Source organism: Euleptes europaea, chromosome 2 (assembly GCF_029931775.1).
Source record: "Euleptes europaea isolate rEulEur1 chromosome 2, rEulEur1.hap1, whole genome shotgun sequence".
In the NCBI taxonomy this organism is placed as follows: Eukaryota; Metazoa; Chordata; class Lepidosauria; order Squamata; family Sphaerodactylidae; genus Euleptes; species Euleptes europaea.
This window is the reverse complement of record NC_079313.1, coordinates 1,835,534-1,859,715: the sequence shown is the minus strand read 5'-3', so window position 1 is coordinate 1,859,715 and position 24,182 is coordinate 1,835,534. Positions and strand designations below refer to the sequence as shown.

The following is a 24,182-nucleotide window of genomic DNA, read 5'->3' as shown; positions in this document are numbered from 1 at the left end:
CGTGGCACCCACAGGCACCACGTGGGGGACCCTTTCCACATACGTTTCTATGGTTGGGATTCCTTTCTTGCCTTGGCAAGCAGGAACCCTGCCTTTTCTAGATGCGTTCTGTGCCGCCTTTCCCCCTCTCTCCCCTCTCAGTGTGTAAGAGCAGAATCTGAACGAGATGAAGAGGTAACGAGGCCCCGAAAAGCTGCATCCTGGAAGCTCTAGATGTTGTCAGAACAGTGCTGGTTCCTAATAAAAGTGGGCTTTAATCGCATGGGTGGATTTTGTCCTAATGGACTGATCCTGCTATTTCATTAAGTCATAGAGTTGGAAGGGACCACCAGAGTCATCTAGTCCAACCCCCTGCACAATGCAGGAAATTCACAACTACCTCCCCCGCCCACATCCCCAGTGACCCCTACTCCGTGCCCAGAAGATGGCCAAGGCGCCCCCCCTCTCATCATCTTCCTAAAGTCACAGAATCAAGCATTGCTGACAGATGGCCATCTAGCCTCTTCTTAAAAACCTCCAGGGAAGGAGAGCTCACCACCTCCCGAGGAAGCCTGTTCCGCTGGGGAACAGCTCTAACTGTCAGGAAGTTCTTCCTAATGTCTAGATGGACATTGATTTTGCTTGGATTGCTACGCCTTCACTCCCATAGTTCTTAAAATCTGGCAAAATTAATGCCCTGTGTGGGACCCTAACATGGTTGGCAAAGTGACCAGGTACCACTGTGAAGCCCACAAGTGAGTCACGATGGCAACCTGGTTATGCTGACATTCCAGGATACTGTGTCTGAACATGGAGGTACCATTTGACTTAACAACCATTGATGATGGGGTTCCCCCACAGACGTGTCCAATTCCTTTTCAAAGCCCTATAAGCTTCTGCCTGCTGCTACAGCCTGTGGCAGTGAGTCCCACAAGTTAACTGGGCATCATGTGAAGGAAGTTCTTCTGTGCTAGAATTTGAGGAAGGGGGAGGAAGTTCTTTTTTGCTTTATGGCAGGTATAAGGGGCAGCAAGTGAAAGTGCAGGAGAAGAAGACTTCTGAGTTCCTGTAGTGAACATTCAGGACAGGAGAAATACATTCTCCCTCTCTCCTAATACCAGGACGCGGGGTCATCTGCTGAAGCTAGAGGGTGAGAGATTCAAAACTGATAAAAGGAAGTATTTCTTCACACAGTGCATAGTTAAATTGTGGAACTCCCTGCCCCAGGATATGGGGATGGCTGCCAACCTGGAAGGCTTTAAGAGGGGAGTGGACATGTTCATGGAGGAGAGGGCTATCCATGGCTACTAGTCGAAATGGATGCTAGTCATGATGCAGACCTATTCTCTATAGGATCAGAGGAGCATGCCGAATATATTACGTGCTGTGGAGCACAGGCAGGATGGTGCTGCTGCAGTCGTCTTGTATGGGGGCTTCCTAGAGGCACCTGGTTGGCCACTGTGTGAACAGACTGCTGGACTTGATGGGCCCTGGGTCTGATCCAGCAGGGCCTTTCTTATGTTCTTAAGGATGGGAAATTTGCTCATAATGCAGAAGGGGGTGTGGTTACTCAAGAAAATGACTACAAATCCCAAAGATTCTTTTAATTTCTGTAATTTTGGCTGCATCAGTTGGGGAAGAAGAGGCGAAGAACGCAAGCCATACATGCTGCTAAGGGAAGAGGAGGTCTAGAAAAGGAGGGGAGGGAACAGCAGAGAGGAGGTTTCTTCTCACAGGTTGGATTCCATGGTTTCCTTGATCCAGGGAAGGTAGTTGGCAATTCGGGTATACACCCCAGGAGGGAAATGATTGCCGAAGGACACGATTCCTTGCACCACGCCCTGGCATACCATGGGCCCGCCAGAATCTCCCTGCGGAAGGAGAGAGGACAGAAATGGCATTGCAGAGAATGTCTGGAACCCCCCCGGGTTGGGAACTTGTGAGCTCAAGTCAGCAAATCTGGATGATTTTGAATTTCTCTTGCCTGCTGGGACCTGCAAGATTCTACTTTTGATTTATCCTTCTCCCTTGAAGAAGAAGAAGAGTTCGTTTTTATATGCCAACTTTCTCTACCACTTAAGGGAGACTCAAACCGGCTCACAACCATCTTCCCCTCCCCACAACAGACACCCTGTGAGGTAGGTGGGGCTGAGAAAGAGTGACTAGCCCAAGGTCACCCAGCTGGCTTTGTGTGGAGGAGTGGGGAAACCAACCCGGTTCACCAGATTAGCCTCCGCCACTCATGTGGAGGAGTGGGGAATCGAACCCGGTTCTCCAGATCGGAGTCCACTGCTCCAAACCACCACTCTTAACCACTACACCACACCGGCTCTCATACCCAAGATGAATCTTGCACTTTCCTGTTTCTTCTCGCCAAGCTGTACCCATAAAAGGTATGCATTTTGCGACATATTTTTTGTCAATATGCATCATTATGCACACCAGTTATGTTCCTTGTACATGTTAAGTTCATACAAAATATGTGCATGAGGCAAAGGAATGGACAAAGCCAGAAGAAGAAAGTGAAGAGCCAAGACCCTAGAAAAAGAAAGGAATTCCTGTTTTCTTTGGCATGAAGGATGTGGTTTGTGTCTCCTATGGCTGCCAAAGAAACATTTTAAAAATCTGCACAGCCAATCAACTCTCCAGTGGTCAATCAGACATTAGGAAGAATTTTCTAATAGTTAGAGCGGTTCCTTGGTGGAACAGGCTTCCTCGGGAGGTGGTGGGCTCTCCTTTCCTGGAAGTTTTGAAGCTGAGGCTAGATGGCCATCTGTCAGCAATGCTGATTCTGCGACCTTAAGCAGATGATGAGAGGGCGGGCATCTTGGCCATCGTGTGGGCATGGAGTAGGGGTCACTGGGGTGTGTGGGGGGAGGAGGTAGTTGTGAATTTCCTGCATTGTGCAGGGGGTTGGACTAGATGACCCTGGTGGCCCCTTCCAAGTCTATGATTCTATGATTCTAAGCCTTGCTGGGAAAAAGCCCCACCTGACCCTGTCCACTTTCTAAAAACACCTTGTGGGTGCCAGGAAAGGTGCCAGCAGGTGCCTTGGCACCCATGGGCACCACATTGGCTATTCCGTCCACAGTTGTCTTGTTGATGGAAATGATTTTAATCATCTCCGTTTCCACATCAAATCCCTGGCTTTCTTTAATGCCAAGATCTGCCCTTCCCACCACCAACCTGACTTGTATCCCGCATCTGATTGTGGCTGCCAGCGCAAATCATCCCGTCGTTGAGTTCTGGGTAAAACCGCATGCATTTCTTGCGGCTGACGATGGTGATGTTGGTCTCGAAGAGTTTTTCGGTGAGCTGATCTTTGTCAATCAGGCCCCACCCCGCCAAGCTGCATGGCGTCCCAGCGGGGAGGTCACTGGGGGACTTCGGCATGGGCACTGGTTGGACGTACTTGTTGAGGATGGCTTTGGACGTCAGCTGGGGAAAGAAGCAAGGAGGCGTTAACGGTCTACTCGTGGTAAAGCCCATGAGAGATCTGGAAACGCGTGCAAAAATGTGGGTTTGGGTAGAACCCAGGTTTGATTTTTAGAAAGAAGGTCTCTAGTCCTCAAGGTAGTAGGAAGGTTTGTGCCTGTCTGCAGAGCGATGGGTGTACCATAGGGCTGCCAATCTCTAGGTTGTCAACAACAAAAAAATACATGTAGTCACTCAACAACCAGCACAGAGGCCAAGGAAAAACCCAGAGAAATGAAGTCAAGTGAATTAAAAAGGTAAAGGTCCCCTGTGCAAGCACCAGGTCATTCCTGACCCATGGGGTGACATCACATCCCGACGTTTCCTAGTAAGACTTGTGTTTACGGGGTGGTTTGCCAGTGCCTTCCCCAGTCATCTTCCCTTTACCCCCAGCAAGCCGGGTACGCATTTGACCAACCTCGGAAGGACGGGAGGCTGAGTCAACCTTGAGCCGGCTACCTGAAACCGACTTCCGTCGGGATCGAACTCAGGTCGTGAGCAGAGCTTGGACTGCAGTACTGCAGCTGACCACTCTGCGCCACGGGGCAACAACAAATATAATAGAGTCAATCGGCCTCTCATAAGACTAATCGCAAGTGTTGTACTGTGATAACCATTACACAGTGAAATATGGTCAGTCCTCAAGGCAGTAGAAAGATGTGTCTGCCTGCAGAGCCCATAGGGTTGCCAACCTCCAGATGGCGGCTAGGGTGACAACTGACCTCCAGGCAACAGAGATGAGTTCCCCTGGAGAAAATGGCTCTGTGGCATTATACCCCATTGAAGTCCCTCCCCTTCCCAAACCGCGTCCTCCCCAGGTTCCACCTGCAAAATCTCCTACATTTCCCAGCCCCAGAGCCGGCAACCCTACCCACCGGGGGTCACTCAGGAAGCCACGTCTGTTTGGGAAAGGTGAGATTGCGCGCCAGGCTTTATATCTGGGGACAGCCTTCGGCTTTGGGATCGTCAAGCAACAGAAGATTTGGAAGACTCTACCTTCAGGAGAAGGATATCGTTCGAAACGCTGAACGGATCATATTCTGGGTGCATGTGGTAAGATTCGACCCCGAGCACCTGCTGAGACTTTTCCATGTCATAAAGACTGTGTGCTCCCAAGATAACCGTCATATCGCTAGAATGGAAGACCGGTACATAGCTGTTAGAATCCAGTGGTAAATCTGCCCATTTCCTCCCTCCTCTCTGTGTGTGGATTAAGTGGATCGTTCCCATGGGTGCAGAGAAGTGTGAAAACGACTTCTTCCTGGAACCACGTGTACTTTTGTTAGTGGCTCCTACTTTGGAGCCTGGGGATTGGTCTACAGGTGGCAGCCAAGTCTGCCATGATTATTTTCAACCAGGTGGGAGGAAAAAAATAGCTTTTAAAAGCCCTGTGGATCACGTTCTATTAGGGTTGCCAACTGCCAGGTAGTTGCAGAAGGTCTCCTGCTTATTCAACTGATCTCCAGCCGATAGAGATCACCTGGAGAAAATGGCCGCTTAGGCCATTGGACTCTATGGCATTGAAGTCCCTCCCCTCCCCAAACCCCGCCCTCCTCAGGCTCTGCCCCCCAAAACCTCTTGCCGATAGCGAAGAGGGACCTGGCAACCCTACGCTATATGCCCTTTGGATGAAGGGCATAGTCTTGAAGGAATATAACTGCATTTGAAGAATGCATTTGAAGAATGCATTTGAAGAATGCATAACTGCATTCCTTCAAGACTGAAGAGTCTTGAAGGAATACAACTGCATTTCATTTGATGAAAGTTTTTTCCCCTCCATTTCAGAATCCTTCACTTCATCTGGAACCGTTCTTAATTTGCCACCTGTATATATTTATCTGGGTGTGTTAAGTGCTGTTAAGTTGCTTCTGACTTATGGTGACCCTATAAATGATAAATGTCTTACGCTTTAGTTTTATGGTAGCAGTTCTGACTTTGACTTGGGGGAGGGGGGAGAGAAAATTTAGAAAGAAAAACCCACTGACAACATTCCCAGAGCCAGAGATGCTAATCTGGAGGCAAAAGTCATAGAATCATAGAGTTGGAGGGGACCACCAGGCTCATCTAGTCCAACCCCCTGCACAGTGCAGGAAATCCACAACTACCTCCCTCCCCACACCCCCAGTGACCCCCTACTCCATGCCCAGAAGATGGCCAAGGTGCCCTCCCTCTCATGATCTGCCCAAAGTCGTAGAATCAGCATTGCTGACAGATGGCCATCTAGCCTCTGCTTCAAAACCTCCAGGGAAGAAGAGCGTCCCTGCGTACCCCAAAACTACCGCTCAACAATGACATTCCCCCAATTTATTACTTTATTGAAACCTATTTGTCTCCCCTCACCCAACTTTCCATCCCCTACGGAAATCACCAGGAAATCACCATATAAACAAAACATCAAGATGGAAATTTAAAACTGCAAATATTATCAGCAAAATGATACTGAACAGAGTTGCCAAGACTGGATTGGGAAGATCTTGGAAATTTGTGAGGGGAGCCTGGCGAGAGAATTTTTTTTTTTTTTAGGGGGGGGAAGACTTCAGGGGGCAACACACCATATAGTCCATCTCCAGTGCAACCACTCTCTCCAGGGGAAGTGGTCTCTGGAGTCTTGAGAGAAGTTGTAATTCTGCATTCGTCAGGCTGCACCTGGAGTATTGTGTGCAGTTCTGGAGGCCTCAATTCAAAAAGGATGTGGACAGAAGGGAGCTGGTGCAGAGGAGAGCGATGAGGATGATCGGGGGCCTGGAGACCTATTCTCTCTAGTATCAGAGGAGCATGCCTATTATTTTGGGTGCTGTGGAACACAGGCAGGATAATGCTGCTGCAGCCGTCTTGTTTGTGGGCTTCCTAGAGGCACCTGGTTGGCCACTGTGTGAACAGACTGCTGGACTTGATGGGCCTGGGTCTGATCCAGCAGGGCCGTTCTTATGTTCTTATGAGACCAAGCCCTACGAGGAAAGGCTGAGGGAGTTGGGAACGTTCAGTCTGGAGAAGAGGAGGTTGAGGGGGGACAGGATTGCTTTCTTGAAGTCTTTGAAGGGCTGTCACTTAGAGGAGGGCAGGGAGCTGTTCCTGTTGGCAGCAGAGGACAGGACTCGCAATACTGGGTTTCAATTGCGGGCGGAGAGGTACCGGCTGGATATTAGGGGGGAAATATTTACAGTAAGAGTTGTTTGACAGTGGAATCAGTTACCTAGGGAGGTGGTGAGCTCCCCCTCCCTGGCAGTCTTTAAGCAGAGGCTGCACCTGTCAGGGATGCTCTAGGCTGATCCTGCATTGAGCAGGGGGTTGGACTAGATGGCCTCTATGACCTTTCCAACTCTATGATTCTATAGGCTATCCTGGAGATTGGTAACGCCAGCTTGAAATAAGGCTCACATACCCTGATAGGAGAACAGCACAAAGCTGGCTTGAAAGGGTTTTCTGTTCCAGGAGACACTACCGGGGGGAACAACTGGAAAGGCGGCCTCCCTCAGTGGGGTGCCCCCCACTCCGGAGCTCTGCAGCTTTCCTTGAGTGGCACAGGACACCCTGGGAGGAATGGACAGGACTTACCCCATGCAGTGCGCTGCAGTCATGACCCATTGGGGCGCCACCAGAAACCCACCGCAGCCAAACCGAGCTCCCACTTTCAAGGCAGCTATGTAAGGCCTGGAGTGTGGCTTGGCTTCCTGGCCACCGATGATCAGGCTTCGCAAAGGACCTGCGGGAATCGCAAGAAGAATTACTGGCTCTCTCTTCGCTCCAGAATCATAGGGTTGGGACCTCCAGGGTCATCTAGTCCAACCCCCTGCACAATGCAAGACATTCACAACTACCTCCCCACACACACACCCAGTGACCCCTATTCCATGCCCAGAAGATGGCCAAGGTGCCCTCCCTCTCATCATCTGCCCAAGCATTGCTGACAGGTGGCCATCTCTCTCAGCCTAACCTACTTCATTGCTTTGGGCCAGTCATATACTTTCAGCCTAGCCTACCTCGCAGGGTTCTTGTGAGGATAAAATGGAGGAGAGGAAATGGATGTAAACCACTTTGGATCTCCACTGGGGAGAAAGGTGGGCTATAGAATAGAATCATAGAGTTGGGAGGGACCACCAGGGTCATCTAGTCCAACCGCCTGCACAAGGCAGGAAATTCACAACTACCTCCTCCCCCACACCCCTACTGACCCCTACTCCATGCCCAGAGGATGGGAAAAGAAACCCTCCAGGATCCCTGGCCAATCTGGACTGGAGGGAAATTACCACTCTGGGGTCAGGAAACAATCAGCTTTACCCAGAGTATGTAAGAAAGAGCCACAAGGGCCAAACAGTGATGCAACCCTTCCTGTCCTCCCTCTCATGATCTGCCTAAGGTCATAGAATCACCATTGCTGACAGGTGGCCACCTAGCCTCTGCTCCAAAACCTCCAGGGAAGGAGAGCCCACCACCTCCCGAGGAAGCCTCTGTTCCACTGAGGAACCGCTCTAACTGTTAGAAAGTTCTTCCTAGTGTCTAGACAGAAACTCTTTTGATTTCATTTCAACCCGCTGGTTCTGGTCCGACCTTCTGGGGCAACAGAAAACAACTCGGCACCCTCCTCTCTATGACAGCCTTTCAGGCACTTGAAGATGGTTATCAGATCCCCTCTCAGTCTTCTCCTCTTCGGGTTAAACATACCCTAAACATCTCCACTCCTCTCTTGATGTACAGGTAGAACCGGGCGCCCACTTTCCCATTCCTTACCAGGTTTGACTAAGCCGCAGCAGAGCAGAAGCAGGAGAAGATGCCGGTGGAAGTTCTTCATCTTGGCGTCCAGCTTTCCCGGGTGAACTGCCAACTTCAGATGGCAGCTGCTCGGTCGAGCTGGTTTTATAGCTGCCCGCTGGGTTGGTTCCTCTAGGAAGGAAGCGACCACAGCTCGGTTTGTGATCAAAGCAGGAGATTCCAGCCCACCTCCTGGCTCTCATCTCTAACGTCCATCTTTTCCACGTTGGTGAAACGGCCATCTGATAGCATCAGGCTGCGGGAGATCTGGCTGGAGAACAGCGGCGGTGTTCTCACCAGGGATTGTCACGGGTGCCGTTCCTTGAGGCTGTAGAATTTAGCACAGTGCCAGAGCACCTGTGTCGAATGCAAAAGGTCCCAGGTTCAATCCCAGCCAGGTCCAGTTGAAGGATCTTCGGGAGCGCAAGGGGACACCCCCCCCCCAAAAGAGCGGCAGCCAAAAGTGAGGCAGATGGACAAATGGCTTGTCTCTGCATAAGGCAGTGGATTGTGAATGGCCAGAGCTTGGTATACAATGGAAGTCCAGTGGCACATTACATAAGAACATAGGGACATAAGACTAGTAGCCATTGATAGCCCTCTCCTCCATAAGAACATAAGAAAGGCCCTGCTGGATCAGACCCAGGCCCATCAAGTCCAGCAGTCTGCTCACACAGTGGCCGACCAGGTGTCTCTAGGAAGGCCACAAACAAGACGGCTGCAGCAGCGCCATCCTGCCTGTGCTCCACAGCACCTAATATAATAGTCCTGCTCCCCTGATCCTGGAGAGAATAGGTGTGCATCATGACTGGTATCCATTTGGACTAGTAGCCATGAATAGCTTTTTCCTCCGCTCCCCTCTTCAAGCCTTCCAAATTGGCAGCCATCACGACATCCTGAGGCAGGGATAGGGTTGCCAACCTCCAGGTACTAGCTGAAGATCTCCTGCTATTATAGCTGATCTCCAGCCAATAGAGATCAGCTCACCTGGAGAAAATGGCCGTTTTGCCAATTGGACTCTACAGCCTTGAAGTCCCTCCCCTCTCCAAACCCCGCCTTCCTCAGGCTCCTCAGGCTCCATCCCCAAAAACCTCCCGCTGGTGGTGAAGAGGGACCTGGCAACCCTAGAGGTAGGTGAGGCTGAGCGAGTTCAGAGAAAACTGCGACTGGCCCGAGGTCGCCCAGCAGACTTCATGCGGAGGAGTGGGGAATCAAACCCGGTCCACCAGATTAGACTCCGCCGCTCTTAACCACTACACCATGCTGACTGAAGGTAAGCTCCTTATGTTGTTCTGGCAGCTGATGCCAAAACAAATTTTTTAAAAATCTGCACAGCCGATTAGATTTCCAATGGCCAGTCACGAACGCTACTGGGCAAAAGCCCCATCTACTTTCTCCAAAACATTTGATCAGTTAGCGGGCACCACACTGGGGTAAAAGTAAAGGTAAAGGTCCCCTGTGCAAGCACCGGGTCATTCCTGACCTATGGGGTGACGTCACATCCCAACGTTTACTAGGCAGACTTGATTTTACGGGGTGGTTTGCCAGGGCCTTCCCCAGTCGTCTCCCCTTTACCCCCTGCAAGCTGGGTACTCGTTTCACCGACCTCGGAAGGATGGGAGGCTGAGTCGACCTTGAGCCGGCTACCCGAAACGACTTCCGTCGGGATCGAACTCAGGTCGTGAGCAGAGCTTGGACTGCAGGACTGCAGCTGACCACTCTGCGCCACGGGGCTCCTAACCACACCGGGGAGCCCTGCCTTCAAGACTAACATTTATTTCAATGGGAGCTTTCATGAGTCACAGCCTGCTTCTTGGGATATGTGGAGATCAGGCAGGGAAGCTTACTTAAGGGAGAAGATTATGGGGTGGAGGGGACAGAGGAATTAAGGCAAAGAATTAATTCTGTCGTGAACCTTTCAAGTGTAAATCCTCGGGAAGGAGACAAAAGGTAGATTTGCGCTTAAAAGATTCACGATGGAAATTCACTCTGTGCCTTAATCCCCCTCCGATAATCTCCCCCTTAAATAAGATTCCTGGTGCGATTTCCACATATCTGAAGAAGTGAGCTATGACTCATGAAAGCTCATATTGGAATCAGTTCTGTTAGCATTTACTGGACTCCTCTTATTTTGCTAAAACAGACTAGCACATTTGCCATAATTAGAAGTTGATGTCCAAGTGCTGATTTTGCATGCCCAAAGGGTGGCCAATTCTAGTTTGGTAAATTCCTGGAAATTTTGGGGGCAGTGTCTGGAGAAGGTAGAGTTTAGCATGGGGAGTAGGTTTGCCAGGTCCCTCTTCGCTACTGGCGGGAGGTTTTTGGGGCAGAGCCTGAGGAGGGCAGGGTTTGGGGAGGGGAGGGACTCCAATGCCATAGAGCCCAATGGTCAAAGTGGCCATTTTCTCCAGGGGAACTGATCTCTATCAGCTGGAGATCAGTCGTAATAGCAGGAGATCTCCAGCTAGTACCTGGAGGTTGGCAACCCTAGTTGATTCCCACATTCCCCCGCTGTAGCCCCGATCAACTATTTATTTGTTTGCTTCGTTTATATCCCACCTTTCTCCCCAGTGGAGATCCCAAGTGGCTTACATCCATCCCCTCTCCTCCATTTTATCCTCACAAGAACCCTTGTGAGGTAGGCCAGGCTGAAAGTGTATGATTGGCCCAAAGCAATGAAGTAGGTTAGGCTGAGAGTGTGTGATTGGTCCAAGGTCACCCAGCAAGATTCCATAAGATTCCATAAGCTGGATCAGACCCAGGCCCATCAAGTCCAGCAGTCTCTTCACACAGCGGCCAACCAGGTGCCTCTAGGAAGCCCCGAAACAAGACGACTGCAGCAGCATTGCCCTGCCTGTGTTCCATGGGACCTGATATATTCAGCATGCTCCTCTGATCCTGGAGAGAACAGGTATGCATCATGACTAGTATCCATTTTGACTAGTAGCCATGAATACCTCTCTCCTCCATGAACATGTGCACTCCCCTCTTCAAGCCTTCCAAGTTGGCAGCCATCACCACATCCTGCGGCAGGGAGTTCTACAACTTAACTACGTGTTGTGTGAAGCAATACTTCCTTTTATCAGTTTTGAATCTCTCACCCTCCAGCTTCGGCAGATGACCCCACCTTCTAGTATTATGAGAGAGGGAGAAAAGCTTCTCCCCATCCACTCTCTCCACACCATGCATAATTTTATGGACCTCTATTACGTCTCCCCTTAACCGCCTTCTTTCCAAGCTAAACATCCCTAAGTGTTTTAACTGCTCCTCCAGCCCCCTGATCATTTTGGTTGCTCTTTTCTGCACCTTCTCAAGCTCTGCAATATCCTTTTTTTGGTGTGGCCAGAATTGTACATGGTATTCCAAAAGTGGTCTCACCATAGTATGTACAAGGGCAGTATGATAGCAGCCGTTTTATTCTCTATTCTTCGTCTAATTATGGCCAGCATGGAATTTGCCTTTTTTTTACAGCAGCTGCACACTGGGTTGACATCTTCATCGAGCGACCCACTACCACCCCAAGATCCCTTTCTAGAGTGGAAGGGCTGTGGCTCAGTTTATAGAGCCTCTGGTTGGCATGCAGAAGGTCCCAGGTTCAATCCCCAGGGGCATCTCCAGTTAAAGGGACTGGGCAAGGAGGTGATGTGAAAGACCTCCACCTGAGACCTTGGAGAGTCGCTGCCGGTCTGAGTAGACAATACTGACTGATGGACTGAGGGTCTGATTCAGTATAAGGCAGCTTCATGTGTTCATGTGTAGAGTGGTGATTTGAACCTGGGTATCCAGATCCTAGTGTGACATTTTAACCTCTGCACCATGCTGGCTCTCTACTTATCAGTTTATTTGCAGCCATCAGTTCATTTAAAAGATTTGCAAGATCTCCTTTCTCTCCAAATTAGGGTCTGATTTAAAAAAGAAAATGTGCTAGAGATCCATTCATAGCCTTTCCTGGACCTTGTCCAGTTGGAAGGAATTGATTTAAAAAAAAAACTTTGTTCCAGTTGAATTTTGTGTCTAACGGCTGCCGAGCTGACTCGAGCCACGTGCCATCCGGAGAACAATTCTGCGCAGCGCTGATAAGGGGGCTGGAGCGATGACCTTAACTGTTCTGGAGGAAAAGCAGCCCCTTGTCGGAACTGAGTTCAGAAGATAATGACTTGTTACAGATAACCTTTCGCAAATATTTTCCCGTTGATCGTTGCTGCCTCCCTCGTATCAGATCCCCTCTCCTCCCAAAAACCAGACGCACTAGATATCGGGCCCCTTAACGGTTGACTTAGCCCCGATTGTTGAAAGTCACAAGGAAAGCTTCTGCTTTGTTTGGGGGCCCAGATTCAAAGATTCAGGGGTGGTGGTGGGGGTCCTGTGTCGAACCGATAATTCTTAAGCTCAGAAGAGGCAGGCAGGAGGAGTGGGCCAGGCTCGGGTTTGGAAGGACCAGCTTGAAATTCCTGCTCAGCTTTTCAGCTTGGGGGAACTCGGGCTCACACAAACAGTGCAGAGGGGGCAGCGGCCGTGGGTTGGTGGAAGAGCCCCTGTTGGGCTTGCAGAAGGTCCCCGGTTAAATCCCCAGTGGCATCTCCAGTTAAAGGGACCGGGCAAGTAGGTGATGGGAAAGACCTCTGCCTGAGACCCTGGAGAGCCATGGAGATAGGCTGTGGCTCAGTGGTAGAGCCTCTGCTTGGCATGCAGAAGGTCCCAGGTTCAATCCCCAGCATCTCCAGTTAAAGGGACTGGGCAAGTAGGGGATGTGAAAGACCTCCACCTGAGACCTTGGAGAGCTGCTGGACCAAGGGTCTCGTGTGGATAGGGTTGCCAGTTCCGGATTGGGAAGTACCTGGAGATTTTGAGGGTGGAGCCTGAAGAGTTTCGGAAGGACTTCAGTGGGGTAAAGTGCCATAGACTCCACCTTCCAAGATGGCCATTTTCTCCAGGGGAACTGATCTCTGCTGCTTGGAGATCAGCTGTAATAGCGAGAGATCTCCAGCCACCGCCTGGAGGTTGGCAGCCCTACGTGTGGATAGGCCTTCAGTTGCGCTGGTGAGAGCGATCCACCTTCACGTAGATGGGGCAATGCTTCTCTGTCAGCCCATCAGGACACACACAGCTCCCCCCCCCCTTCGTGTGACAAATAAGGCCCCCAGGCCATTTGGAACTGAGAGAGGGTTGCCAGGTCCCCCCCCCTGCCCACAAGCGAGGGATGGGGGGGGAGTAGGGTTGCCAGATCCAGGTTGCAAAACTCCTGGAGATTTGGGGCTGGAGCCTGGGGTGGACAGGGACCTCAGTGGGGCCCAATGCCCCATATATAGTCCGCCCCCCCCCCAAAGCATCCATTTTCTCCAGGGGAGCGGATCTCTGTAGTCTGGAGATGAGCTGTAATCCTGGGGGATTACATCCTGGAGGCTGGCATCCCTAAACGGAGAAGATGGTGCAGGGAGAAAGCTGAATCCTTTTCTCCCCACCCGTGCTGTGGTTCTGATCCAAATTGGGACTCTTTGCACATAAGAGATTACCTGCTCCTGACATCAAGTTGCAATCTGTAGTTCAGGCCTCTTCCAAGATCCTGGGCGTTCGGTTGGATCTAACCCTTCTGCTCAAAAAGAGGTAAACCAAAAGTGCCTTAGACTCTACTATCTTGGCTGTGCTAGTCGGCGCTACACTAACCTTGAGACGGGACTACTGTAACATGCTGTACATGGAGCTGCCCTTGAAGACAACACAAAAGCTATGGTAGTTGGTGCAGAATGTAGTAAGACAGTTACACCGGCTGCCAGTTTGCTCCCTGCTCAGTTAAAGCTGCTGGTGTTTAACCTTTAAAGTCCGTCGTGACCTCCTCTCTGTAGGACCGCTTCCATCTATATGTGGCCACAAGCTAGTTGTGATCACATGACCATAGATTTCTTAATCACTCAGATCAGCGGGAGCTAGGGTTGCCAACCTCCAGGTACTAGCTGGAGATCTCCTGCTATTACAACTGACCTCCAGCCGATAGAGATCAGTTCCCCTGGAGAAAAATGGCCGCGTTGGCAATTGGACTCTATGGCATTGAAGTCCCTCCCCGAATCCTGCCCTCCTCTGGCTCCGCCCCAAAAACCTCCCACTGGTGGCGAAGAGGGACCTGGCAACCTTAGATCTCCTGGAGTCACAACCATCTCCTGAGTACAGAAGTCGGTTCCCCTGGAGAAAACGGGTGCATTGGAGGGTGGACTTTATGCCCTTATGCCCTACTGAGGTCCCTCTCTGCCTCAAATCCCACCATCCCCAAACCCCACAACCAAATCTCCAGGAATTTCCCAACCCAGAGTAGGTGACCCTATTTGGGGGCCTTGCATGCGACGTGTGTGTGTTTTGCTTTACGTGTTCACCTTTTGAGAGCCAGCGTTGTGTAGTGGTTAAGAGCGTGTGGTTTGGAGCAGTGGACTTTAATCTGGAGAACTAAGTTTGATTCCCCTCTCCTCCACATGAACGGCAGACGGTAATCTGGTGAACCGGAATGGTTTCCCCACTCCTCCCCATGAAGCCAGCTGGGCCAGTCACACTCTCTCAGCCCCACCTACCTCACAGGGTGTCTGCTGTGGGAAGATGTAAGCCGGGAAGGGAAGGTGTAAGCCGGTTTGATTGCGAGCCGGTTTGATTCTCCCTTAAGTGGTGGAGAAAGTCGGCATATGTGCATGTGAAACTGATTTCTACAGGAACAGGGAAGTTAAAACAAACAAACAGCTAAAAGGAAGATTTATTATATTTTAGACTCCCCCAAAATGTTGTATAATACATTTTCCTTAGGCCCCCATCAAACTACCACAAAATAACGAGCTTCTGAGTTTCACAGAACTCTTCACGGGGCTGGATGTTTAGTACAAAACCACAAAGGAAGGGCGAGGAGAGAATAGGCAAGACGTTTTGGGCACAGCGGCTGCACTGTTAACGTAAAATACAGGATGTGTTGCAGACGAAATTCAGTCATGCCGTGAAAAACAAGTTACAAAACAAGTTTCACGGACCAGTGGGACAGAGACACAAAAACAGCAAAAGGCTTTGCTCCCATTGAGAACGTAAAAGGTTTTCACTGTCGCCTCACTCCGTGAGTTAGCTGACGAAGGGAGCTGTGATTTCTTCACACAACGCATAGTCAAATGGTGGGACTCCCTGCCCCAGGGTGTGGCGATGGCTGCCAACTTGGAAGGCTTGAAGAGGGGAGTGGACATGTTCATGGAGGGCTATCCATGGCTACTAGTCCAAATGGATACTAGTCAAGATGCATCCTTATTCTCTCCAGTCTCAGAGGAGCAGGCCTATTATCTTTGGTGCTGTGGAACGCAGGCAGGATGGTGCTGCTGCAGCCGCCTTGCTTGTGGGCTTCCTAGAGGACTCAAACCAGCTTCCCTTCCTCTCCCCACAACAGATACCTTGGGAGGTAGGTGGAGCTGAGAGAGTTTGAAGAGAACTGTGACTAGCCCAAGGTCAACCAACAGGCTTCATGTGGAGGAGTGGGGAATCGAATCCGGTTCTCCAGATTAGAGCCCACCGCTCATGTGAAGGAGTGGGGAATTGAACCCGGTTGTCCAGATTAGAGCCCGCTGCTCATGTGGAGGAGTGGGGAACCGAACCCAGTTCTCCAGATTAGAGTCCGCTGCTTTTAACCCCACACAATCTAGATTCCACCCATCCCCAGTGGAACCTGGAACCAAATACCCCAATTCACTTGTCCCTGTGGCAAAATGCTCTTAAATCACCTGCCCTGAGTCTAACACTTATTCATCAAAAGACTCTTTTTCGGGTATATGGGTATCCTGCTAAATTCAGCTACCTTGGTCTTTCTGAGAGTGACGTCTCTTGGTGCTGCCAAATACAAAGAGCCAGTGTGGTCCACTTGTTCTGGGGTGTGTGTGTGTGCACCAAAATTGCACACTTCTGGTAACATGATCTATCTCGGATTAATCTTAACATTCTCGACCAAACTGTGCCTCACAGCCAGTAATCAAATCCTAGGTTATATACGATCTCTGTGGGCACTTCCCAAACATTACATGTTATGCCTTGGTTGCCGAGTGACTTCTTGAACTGCACTGGGAATCTCATATTCCTTCTTTGGTAGATGATTAGGTCAATGGCAGATCAGGAGAGGGAGGGCAGGAAGGGTTGCGTCGGTGCTTGGCTCTTTCTTGCATGCCCAGGGTAAAGTCAATTGCTACTTTGGGGGTTAGGAAGCAACTTTCCTCCAGCCCAGATTGGCCAGGGATCCTGGAGGGTCCCCCCCCCATCTTCTGGGCATGGAGCAGGGGTCACTGGGGGTGTGGGGAGGTAGGGTGTTGTGAATTTCCTGCATTGTGTAGGGGGTTGGACTAGATGACCCTGGTGGTCCCTTCCAACTCTATTATTCTACCGTTCTATGTTAGATCTCTGCACCAGGGAGAAAGTCTCATACAACAGCTGAGAAGCTGGCAAGGTTTCCTGTATTTCCTTGAGGGGTGATGCCTCACCTTCTCCACTTCTTGTTTCGCTGGATCCACATTGCTGCCTCTCACATCCTCCTCCTTCTCACTCTCCCTTTAAAAAAATGTCAACTCTTAGCTGCCTCTGTGTGTGTGTGCATGTAGCCTTTTCTTCTCTTGTGAATGGGCTATGTTGGGAAAGAGGGTTGGGGTCGAGTTACATGGAGTTTGTTATTAAAAAAAATTAAATCATAAGAAAAAAATGGGAAAAGGCCAGCCATGGACACTGTTTGGTGGAAGGAGCATGGTGCAGTGATTAATCTGGAGAACCGGGTTTTATTCCCCACACCTCCGCATGAGTGTTGAACTTTAGTCTGAAGAACCGGACTTGATTCCCCACACCTCCGCATGAGTGGCGGACTCTAATCTGGAGAACCGGGTTCATTCCCCCACTCCTCCACATGAAGCCTGCTTGGTGACCTTGGGCCAGTCACAGTTTTCTCCGAACTCTCTCATCCCCACCTACCTCACAGGGTGCCTGCTGTGGGGAGGGGAAAGGAAGCAGATTGTAAGCCGCGTTGAGACTCCTTAAAGGTAGAGAAAAGTGGGGTATGAAAACCAACTCTTCTTCTGTCTCTGACCTTTGGAAAACATCAGGCTAGTAGGATCAGTGGGGCAGCGGGGACACCATAACAAAGATGCAGGTTTGAAATGCAAGGGTGGTTTATTTCATGAATTGTTCAGCAAAAGGGACGCAAAGCCAGTTCACTCCGGCCAGAGGAGCGCATAGTGTACATGCACAAAGGTACGGGGGTGGGGGGAGAAAGTGACCTCTGATTACCCCTCCACACACACACACACTTTATATCTGGTGCAACCTGGGTCGTTTGCACTCTGGTGGGCATCACTGATCAAAGGGCATGTTAAAGAAACTGGCCCAGAGGAAAAGACAAGCTGGGGCAAAGTGAAGACAGACATAATAGTTGTAGGGCAGTGCAGGGCTACTTTGGAGGTGCTCCCATGCCATTCGTACAAATGCGGTTTTCTCTAGGATGGCGCTACTGGGAGAGGGGGATTCTGAAAACTGGTACCCAAAGCCAGTTGTGGAAGGTACTGATTAGCTAGCATCTGGATGTCAACAAGGTAGTCCTGACCCCCCCAACCCCACAATCCCCAGAATAAGAACTGGCCCTGTCTCTTGCTCAGATATCATGTCTGTCTGGCTGAATCAGGCTGGCCTAACTCTCTCCAACGGGGGACACGAAGCAGGTCTGCAGAAGCTGGGAATGGCGTGAAGGCGGTTCAGAAGGCGGGTGGTTCTGGCCTTTCCTGGCCTTGCCCCATGACCTTTCTGATCCAAGGAAGGTACTCAGCGACACGGACGTAAACTGACGGTGGCACTTGGAAGCTGAAGGAGGCAATCCCATGGGCGGCTCCATTGCACACCAGGGCGCTTCCGGAATCCCCCTGAGAAAATATCAGGCAAACAAAAACACCTTAGTTTGACGGAAGAAGAAATTTCGCAAGTTGCGGTCCCTAAATCTAGACACTTGCAAAATTTTGTCTATGCTGTTTGTGTGCCACAAACGTAAGATTATGTAATCAGTGGCTCATGCGACCCCAAGGGATCTGCCTCGATAGGAGGCTTTCCTTGAGGGGTGATGCCTCACCTTCTCCATTTCTTGTTTAGCTGGATCCACATTTCTGCCTCTCACATCCTCCCCCTTCTCACTCTCCCTTAAAAAAAAATGTCAACTCTTCGCTGCCACTGTGTGTGTGTGCATGTAGACTTTTCTTCTTTTGTGGATGGGCTATGTTGGGAAAGAGGGTTGGGGTCAAGTTACATTGAGAAAATTAAAAGTATCAGGCAAGCAAAAACGTCTTAGTTTGACAGAAGAAGAAATTTCGGAAGCTAAAGTCCCAATGTCCAAAGCATACATTTCCTCCACGGGAACTGATCTCCATTGGCTGCAGCTCAGTTCTAATAGCAGGAGATCTCCAGCCACCACCTGGGGATTGGTGACCCTAGTTAAGAAGAGGCCAAAGGGCCGATTTAACTAACCAGCACATCTTGAAATCTCCCAAGGACTTGGGAAGCTTGACATTTGGGGGGGGGAACCAAGATGGTGGCACTCACGTTGCTGACATCACAGAGCTTGGAGCGGCTCCCTGCGCAAACCATCCCGTCGGTGAGTTCTGGGAAGAACTGCAGGCACTTCCTGCGGCCAGGGAAGGTGACGTTGGTCATAAAAAGCTTGGACGAAGCTTCATACCGGTCGTCGATGCGTCCCCAGCCCGCGACGACACATTCTGTGTTTTTGGGGAGATCGTTTTCGGTCTGTGGTAAAGGAATGACTTGGACGTATTTGTTGAGCTTGGCTTCGCGATCCAGCTGTCGGCAAGGAAACAGAAGGGAGAACGTTTGTGCTGAAAAATTACCTGCCCTCAGTAGCCCACCTTCTTAGGAGCCGCTGACAGAGTGGTCTTTTTGAGCTAAACAATGGAAAAGAGCTGAGATATGAGGGTTGCCAACGTCCAGGTAGGTCCTGGAGCTCTCCCGGAATTACAGCGGATCTCCAGAAATCAGTTTCCCAGGAGAAAACAGCAGCTTTGGCAATTGGACTCTATGGCATTATGCCCCGCGCAGGCCTGTCCCCGAGCTCCACCCCCAAATCTCCAGGAAATTTCCATGCCATAATTGGTAACCCTATGTGACATGCAGGAAACAACAGGTGACCTAATGACAGGAACATGAGTTGTGATTCTGTAATGGGAATAACTGGAAGACAAAACCACGGCTGAAGTTGAGAAGCAGGAGAAACAGAAGCTGGTTGGAAAGAAATTTCAGCAAAGTGTCTCAGTCAGGGAGATGGTGAGCAACCTCCTTTTGGTGTTGCTACTAGGGCTCTGCATATCGATAAACCCGAACCAAAAAAATACTGAAAAAATGCCATGTCAGTAAATTTCCCCCTAAAACTGGGGAAGATGGCAAAGTTGGATTTGCAAACCCCGAAAAAGCAGGATAAATATCTGCCTTTTTCAGGAACGGCTCTCCTCAGCTCCTGGGGTGGCATTTTTGCAGGTAGAGTCCCCATCTTTTCAGCGTGGCTCCAAGGGGCTCTCCCTGCAAGAACCCCCAAGTTTGGTTAAGATTGTGTCAGGGGGTCCGGAGTTATGGGGTCTGGAAGGGGTCGCCCCCATCCTCCTCCATAGAAAGAAATAGCAAAGTGGCTGTATTCAGATTCTTTAGTGGGAACTTCGCTATGTATCTCTATGGAGGAGCCGGGCGAACTTTCCCATGGTTTAAAGCCCGGCTCCTCCATAGAGATACACAGCGAAGTTCCCACTAAAGAATCTGAATACAGCCACTTCGCTATTTCTTTTCTATGGAGGAGGATGGGGGCAACCCCTTCCAGACCCCATAACTCCGGACCCCCTGACCCAATCTTCACCAAACTTGGGGGTTCTTGCAAGGAGAGTCCCTTGGAGCCACGCTGAATATTTGGGGGCGCTACCTGCAAAAATGCTCCCCAGGAACCGCAGAAAGCCCCATAGGCTTCATTGGAACCGAATTTTTCGGGAAAACTTGGGGAAAAGCTGAACTCCTATATTTACTGGTATGGGAATTTGGCTTATTTCAGGTTCCCTCCCCTAAAAAAAAACAAATCGGGTCCGATAAGCCCAAATCCTAAATTTACTGGATTATTATTATTTTTTTGCACAGCCCTAGTTGGTACTTAAGACAAGCACTTCTCCTGGCAAGCTGCCAGTTCCTTTGTGATGCCCCAGATGATGACCAGAGTCAATGATTTCTTCAGCAGTCTCTCCTTGCAAGAGAACTGGGCTGGCCCTGCAAAGGATCCCTGGCGCTCCTGGCCACTGAGGGAGGAGGAAGAAGAAGAAGAAGAGAATGGGGATTTTGTACCCCAATTTTCTCCATCTTTAAGGAGTCTCAAACCAACTAAAAATCACCTTCCTCTCCCCACAACAGACACCTTGCAAGGTAGGTGGGGCTGAAAGAGTTCAGAGAGAGCTGTGACTGGCCCACAGTCATCCAGCTGGCTTCATGAGGAAGAGTGGGGAATCCAACCCGTTCCCCAGATTAGAGTCTGCCACTCCTAACCACTACACCACGCTGAAGAATGCTGTGTGTGTGTGCGTGTGTGAGTGCCACCTGAAGACCTTTCCTCTTACCTTCAGGAGAAGAATGTCATTGTACGGCGTTCCACCATATATCTTGTAGTCGGGATGTTCATGAGTACTTTCCACACCAAACACTTGCTGGGTGTCTTCTACAGCGTCCAGATCGTGAGCTCCCAGAATGACAAGGATGTCTCTTGGGAAAAGAAAAGGAAGACAAAAAGCCAATTGGGGTCAAATGTACCAGCTGTGGCTCACGACCTGCTGATGCCTGAGACACAACCCCTACGCATCCTGGAACTCAGAGCCATCCCCACACAGCCTCTCCCGGCCCCTTCCCCTCCACCGGCTACCGCCTGATGGACCTCCTGGACTCCACCAGAGGACTCACCCGTTGCAGTGGGCTGCAGACATCACCCACTGAGGGGCCACCAGGAAGCCCCCGCAGCCAAAATATCCGTTTCTTTTTAGAGCTGCTGCATAAGGTCGAGAGTGTGGGGGGGCTTCGTGCCCTCCGACGATCTGGCTGCGTAGAGTGCCTGAAATACACCAAAACTGGATGTGAGTTTGCCTTGCTTGGAAACAGATGGAGTTTTGGTCGGAGTGAGACCCGTTGGTTAGGAACACAGGACTTCTTGTGCTGGATCAGACTAAAGCCATTCAAATCTATCTAATGCCTTTTTAATCCTACCCTTCCTTCAAGAAACTCAGAGTAACATACATGGTTCTCTGCTCCTCTTAGTTTTATCCTCCAAACAACCCTGTGAGGGAGCTGAGGCCAAGACTTGCTGAAGATCATCCAGTGAACTTCATAGCAGAGTGGGATTTTGAACCCGGTTCTCCCAAATCTTTGTCCAGTAATCTAACCCCACTACTCCAGCGTTCAACCATGGCCAGACAAAAGCCTTGGAAAATTCCCAGCCAAGGCATTTGGTTCCGGCAACTGGAGGCAGACTGCTTCCAACAAATGAGGCTCCATTTGGCGTTTCTTCAATTTGTCTTCTGAAAATAGCTTGCATGAATGCATTTTAACTCCAGATGAGTTAAAGAATTCCATAAATAAAATTTGCATTGTGTCTTAAAAAATCTGGCTCCAAAAATGTGTGGGGTTTATCCCTGTGTGAAATGGTTTGGCTCGTCCCAGTGTGGTGTAGTGGTTAAGAGCAGTGGATTCTAATCTGGAGAACGGGGTTTGATTCCCCACTCCTCCACATGAGCGGCAAACGCTAATCTGGCGAACCGGGTTGGTTTCCCCGCTCCTCCACATGAAGCCAGCTGGGTGACCTTGGGCTAGTCACAGTTCTCTCTGAACTCTCTCAGCCTCACCTACCTCACAAAGTGTCTATTGTGAGAGAGGAAGCCAGTAGGTTGTGTCTGCCCACTGAGATACTTTTGCGTAGTTTCTATGAATTGGCCCTTACACAGATAAATAATGCTGTTTGGAAATCAGTGTACCTTGTGATAAATAATTCCCCCAAATAAACAATGTGCTGTACATAGAACAACACAGGGTCAAAATGGGAGACAGTTCGGATTCTCCCCAATAAGCAGATTAACCACAGCCCAGGAATGTGCTACTCACCACCAAAGGCCACATGGGCAGCTAAGGAGGCCAGGAGGAAGAAGCCCAGACTCGGGGAGCGCTCCATTTCGGACTCCTTCCCTGGGGTGTTCTTCTAACACTGTGGCAACTTGATCTGTCTGGCTCTTATCGTATTTTATCGACCGGCTAGTGACGGTTGAAGCCACGAGGGGATACCATCAGATCTTTCCGCCTGTTGTATCTGTCATCTCTGCAGTTACAAACAAAGTTGATCAGTTTGAGGTCTGGTCTTTGGGGAGGAGACAAGAGAAATAATGTGGATGAGAGATTGTTGCAAAGAAAGCTGTTTATATTGTGCATTCGGGATGATTGGTACCCTCTTGAGTCCTCTTTGGGATGATAAGAACATAAGCATGTAAGAAAAGCCCTGCTGGATCAGACCCGTCAAGTCCAGCAGTCTGTTCACACAGCGGCCAACCAGATGCCTCTAAGAATCCCACAAGCAAGACGGCTGCAGCAGCATTATCCTGCCTGCGTTCCACAGCACCTAATAGAATAGGCCTGCTCCTCTGATACTGGAGAGAGTAGGTATGCATCATGACTAGTTTCTGTTTTGACTAGTAGCCATGGATAGCCCTCTCCTCCATGAACATGTCCACTCCCCTCTTAAAGCCTTCCAAGTTGGCAGCCAACTGCACATCCTGGGGCAGGGAGTTCCACATTTTAACTATGCGTTGTGTGAAGAAATAGTTCCTTTTGTCTGTTTTGAATCGCTCACCCTCCATCTTCAGCAGATGACCCCGCATTATGGTATTATGAGAGAGGGAGAAACCTGGTGGAACCATTGCTGCCCATTGGGTCCTTCATCTGACCCTGAACCATCTCCTCACCTTTGCACATCAGGGAGTCATTTGGAGAAGCAGATTAGATGGGTGTCTCGATTCTTCAGCTGTACTACTGGGCTAAATTCCATCCTGAAAGTCACACCAAACTAAATAGCTGTTGATACTAACAAGGGGTTACAGAGCAGTAGGACTTTTATGGGGCACGATCCAAACAGCATCTCGGCCGGGTATTCGCACTGCCAGCTTCTGATATCTACCCATCCTCTAGTTTGCAAACCCTTCTTATGTAACAGCTGAGATACCAAGGCATTGGGGGAGGGGGGTTAATATAGGTGCAGGCTGAATTCCTACATGCTACTTGGTAATATTCCTCCTTCTTTTGTAGATGATTAGGTCAATGGCAGGTCATGAGAGAGAGGGCAGGAAGGGTTGGGTCAGGGATTGGCTCTCGTGGCCCTTTCTTGCATGCCCAGGGGAATGCCGATCGCCACTTGGGGGTCAGGAAGCAACTTTCCTCTAGGCCAGATTGGCCAGGGTTCTTGGAGGGTTTTTGTTGCCATCTTCTGGACACTACTGCCATCTTCAAGTACTTGAAGAGCTGTCATATAGAGGATGGTGCCGAGTTGTTTTCTGTTGCCTCAGAAGGTCAGACCAGAACCAACGGGTTGAAATTAAATCAAAAGAGTTTCCGTCTAGACGTTAGGAAGAATTTTCTAACAGTTACAGTGGTTCCTCAATAGAACAGGCTTCCTCGGGAGGTGGTAAGCACTCCTTCCCTGGAGGTTTCTAAGCAGAGGCTAGATGGCCATCTGTCAGCGATGCTGATTCTATGATCTTAGGCAGATCATGAGAGGGAGGGCACCTTGGCCATCTTCTGGGCATGGAGTATGGGGTCATTGGGTGTGTGTGGGGGGAGGTAGTTGTGAATGTCCTGCGTTGTGCAGGGGGTTGGACTAGATGACCCTGGAGGTCCCTTCCAGTTCTATGAGTCTACGGTCATTTATGCTTAGCGAGACTTGC

The 24,182-nt window shown here is 50.1% G+C and overlaps 1 protein-coding gene across 1 annotated transcript; it reads right to left on the bottom strand.

The window, feature by feature from the left end:
• Positions 1 to 1,691: 1,691 nt before the first annotated feature.
• LOC130493980 (transmembrane protease serine 9-like) lies at positions 1,692 to 22,423 on the bottom strand. The gene is made up of 10 exons (XM_056867611.1): positions 22,357 to 22,423; positions 21,166 to 21,313; positions 20,829 to 20,970; positions 18,772 to 19,026; positions 17,969 to 18,101; positions 8,182 to 8,334; positions 7,009 to 7,156; positions 4,450 to 4,585; positions 3,166 to 3,417; positions 1,692 to 1,850 (listed from the first exon to the last, which is right to left on the bottom strand). The coding sequence occupies exons 1-10, from the start codon at positions 22,421 to 22,423 to the stop codon at positions 1,710 to 1,712; spliced, it is 1,575 nt and encodes a 524-aa protein (XP_056723589.1). The 3' UTR covers positions 1,692 to 1,709.
• Between the last annotated feature and the right edge of the window lie 1,759 nt (positions 22,424 to 24,182).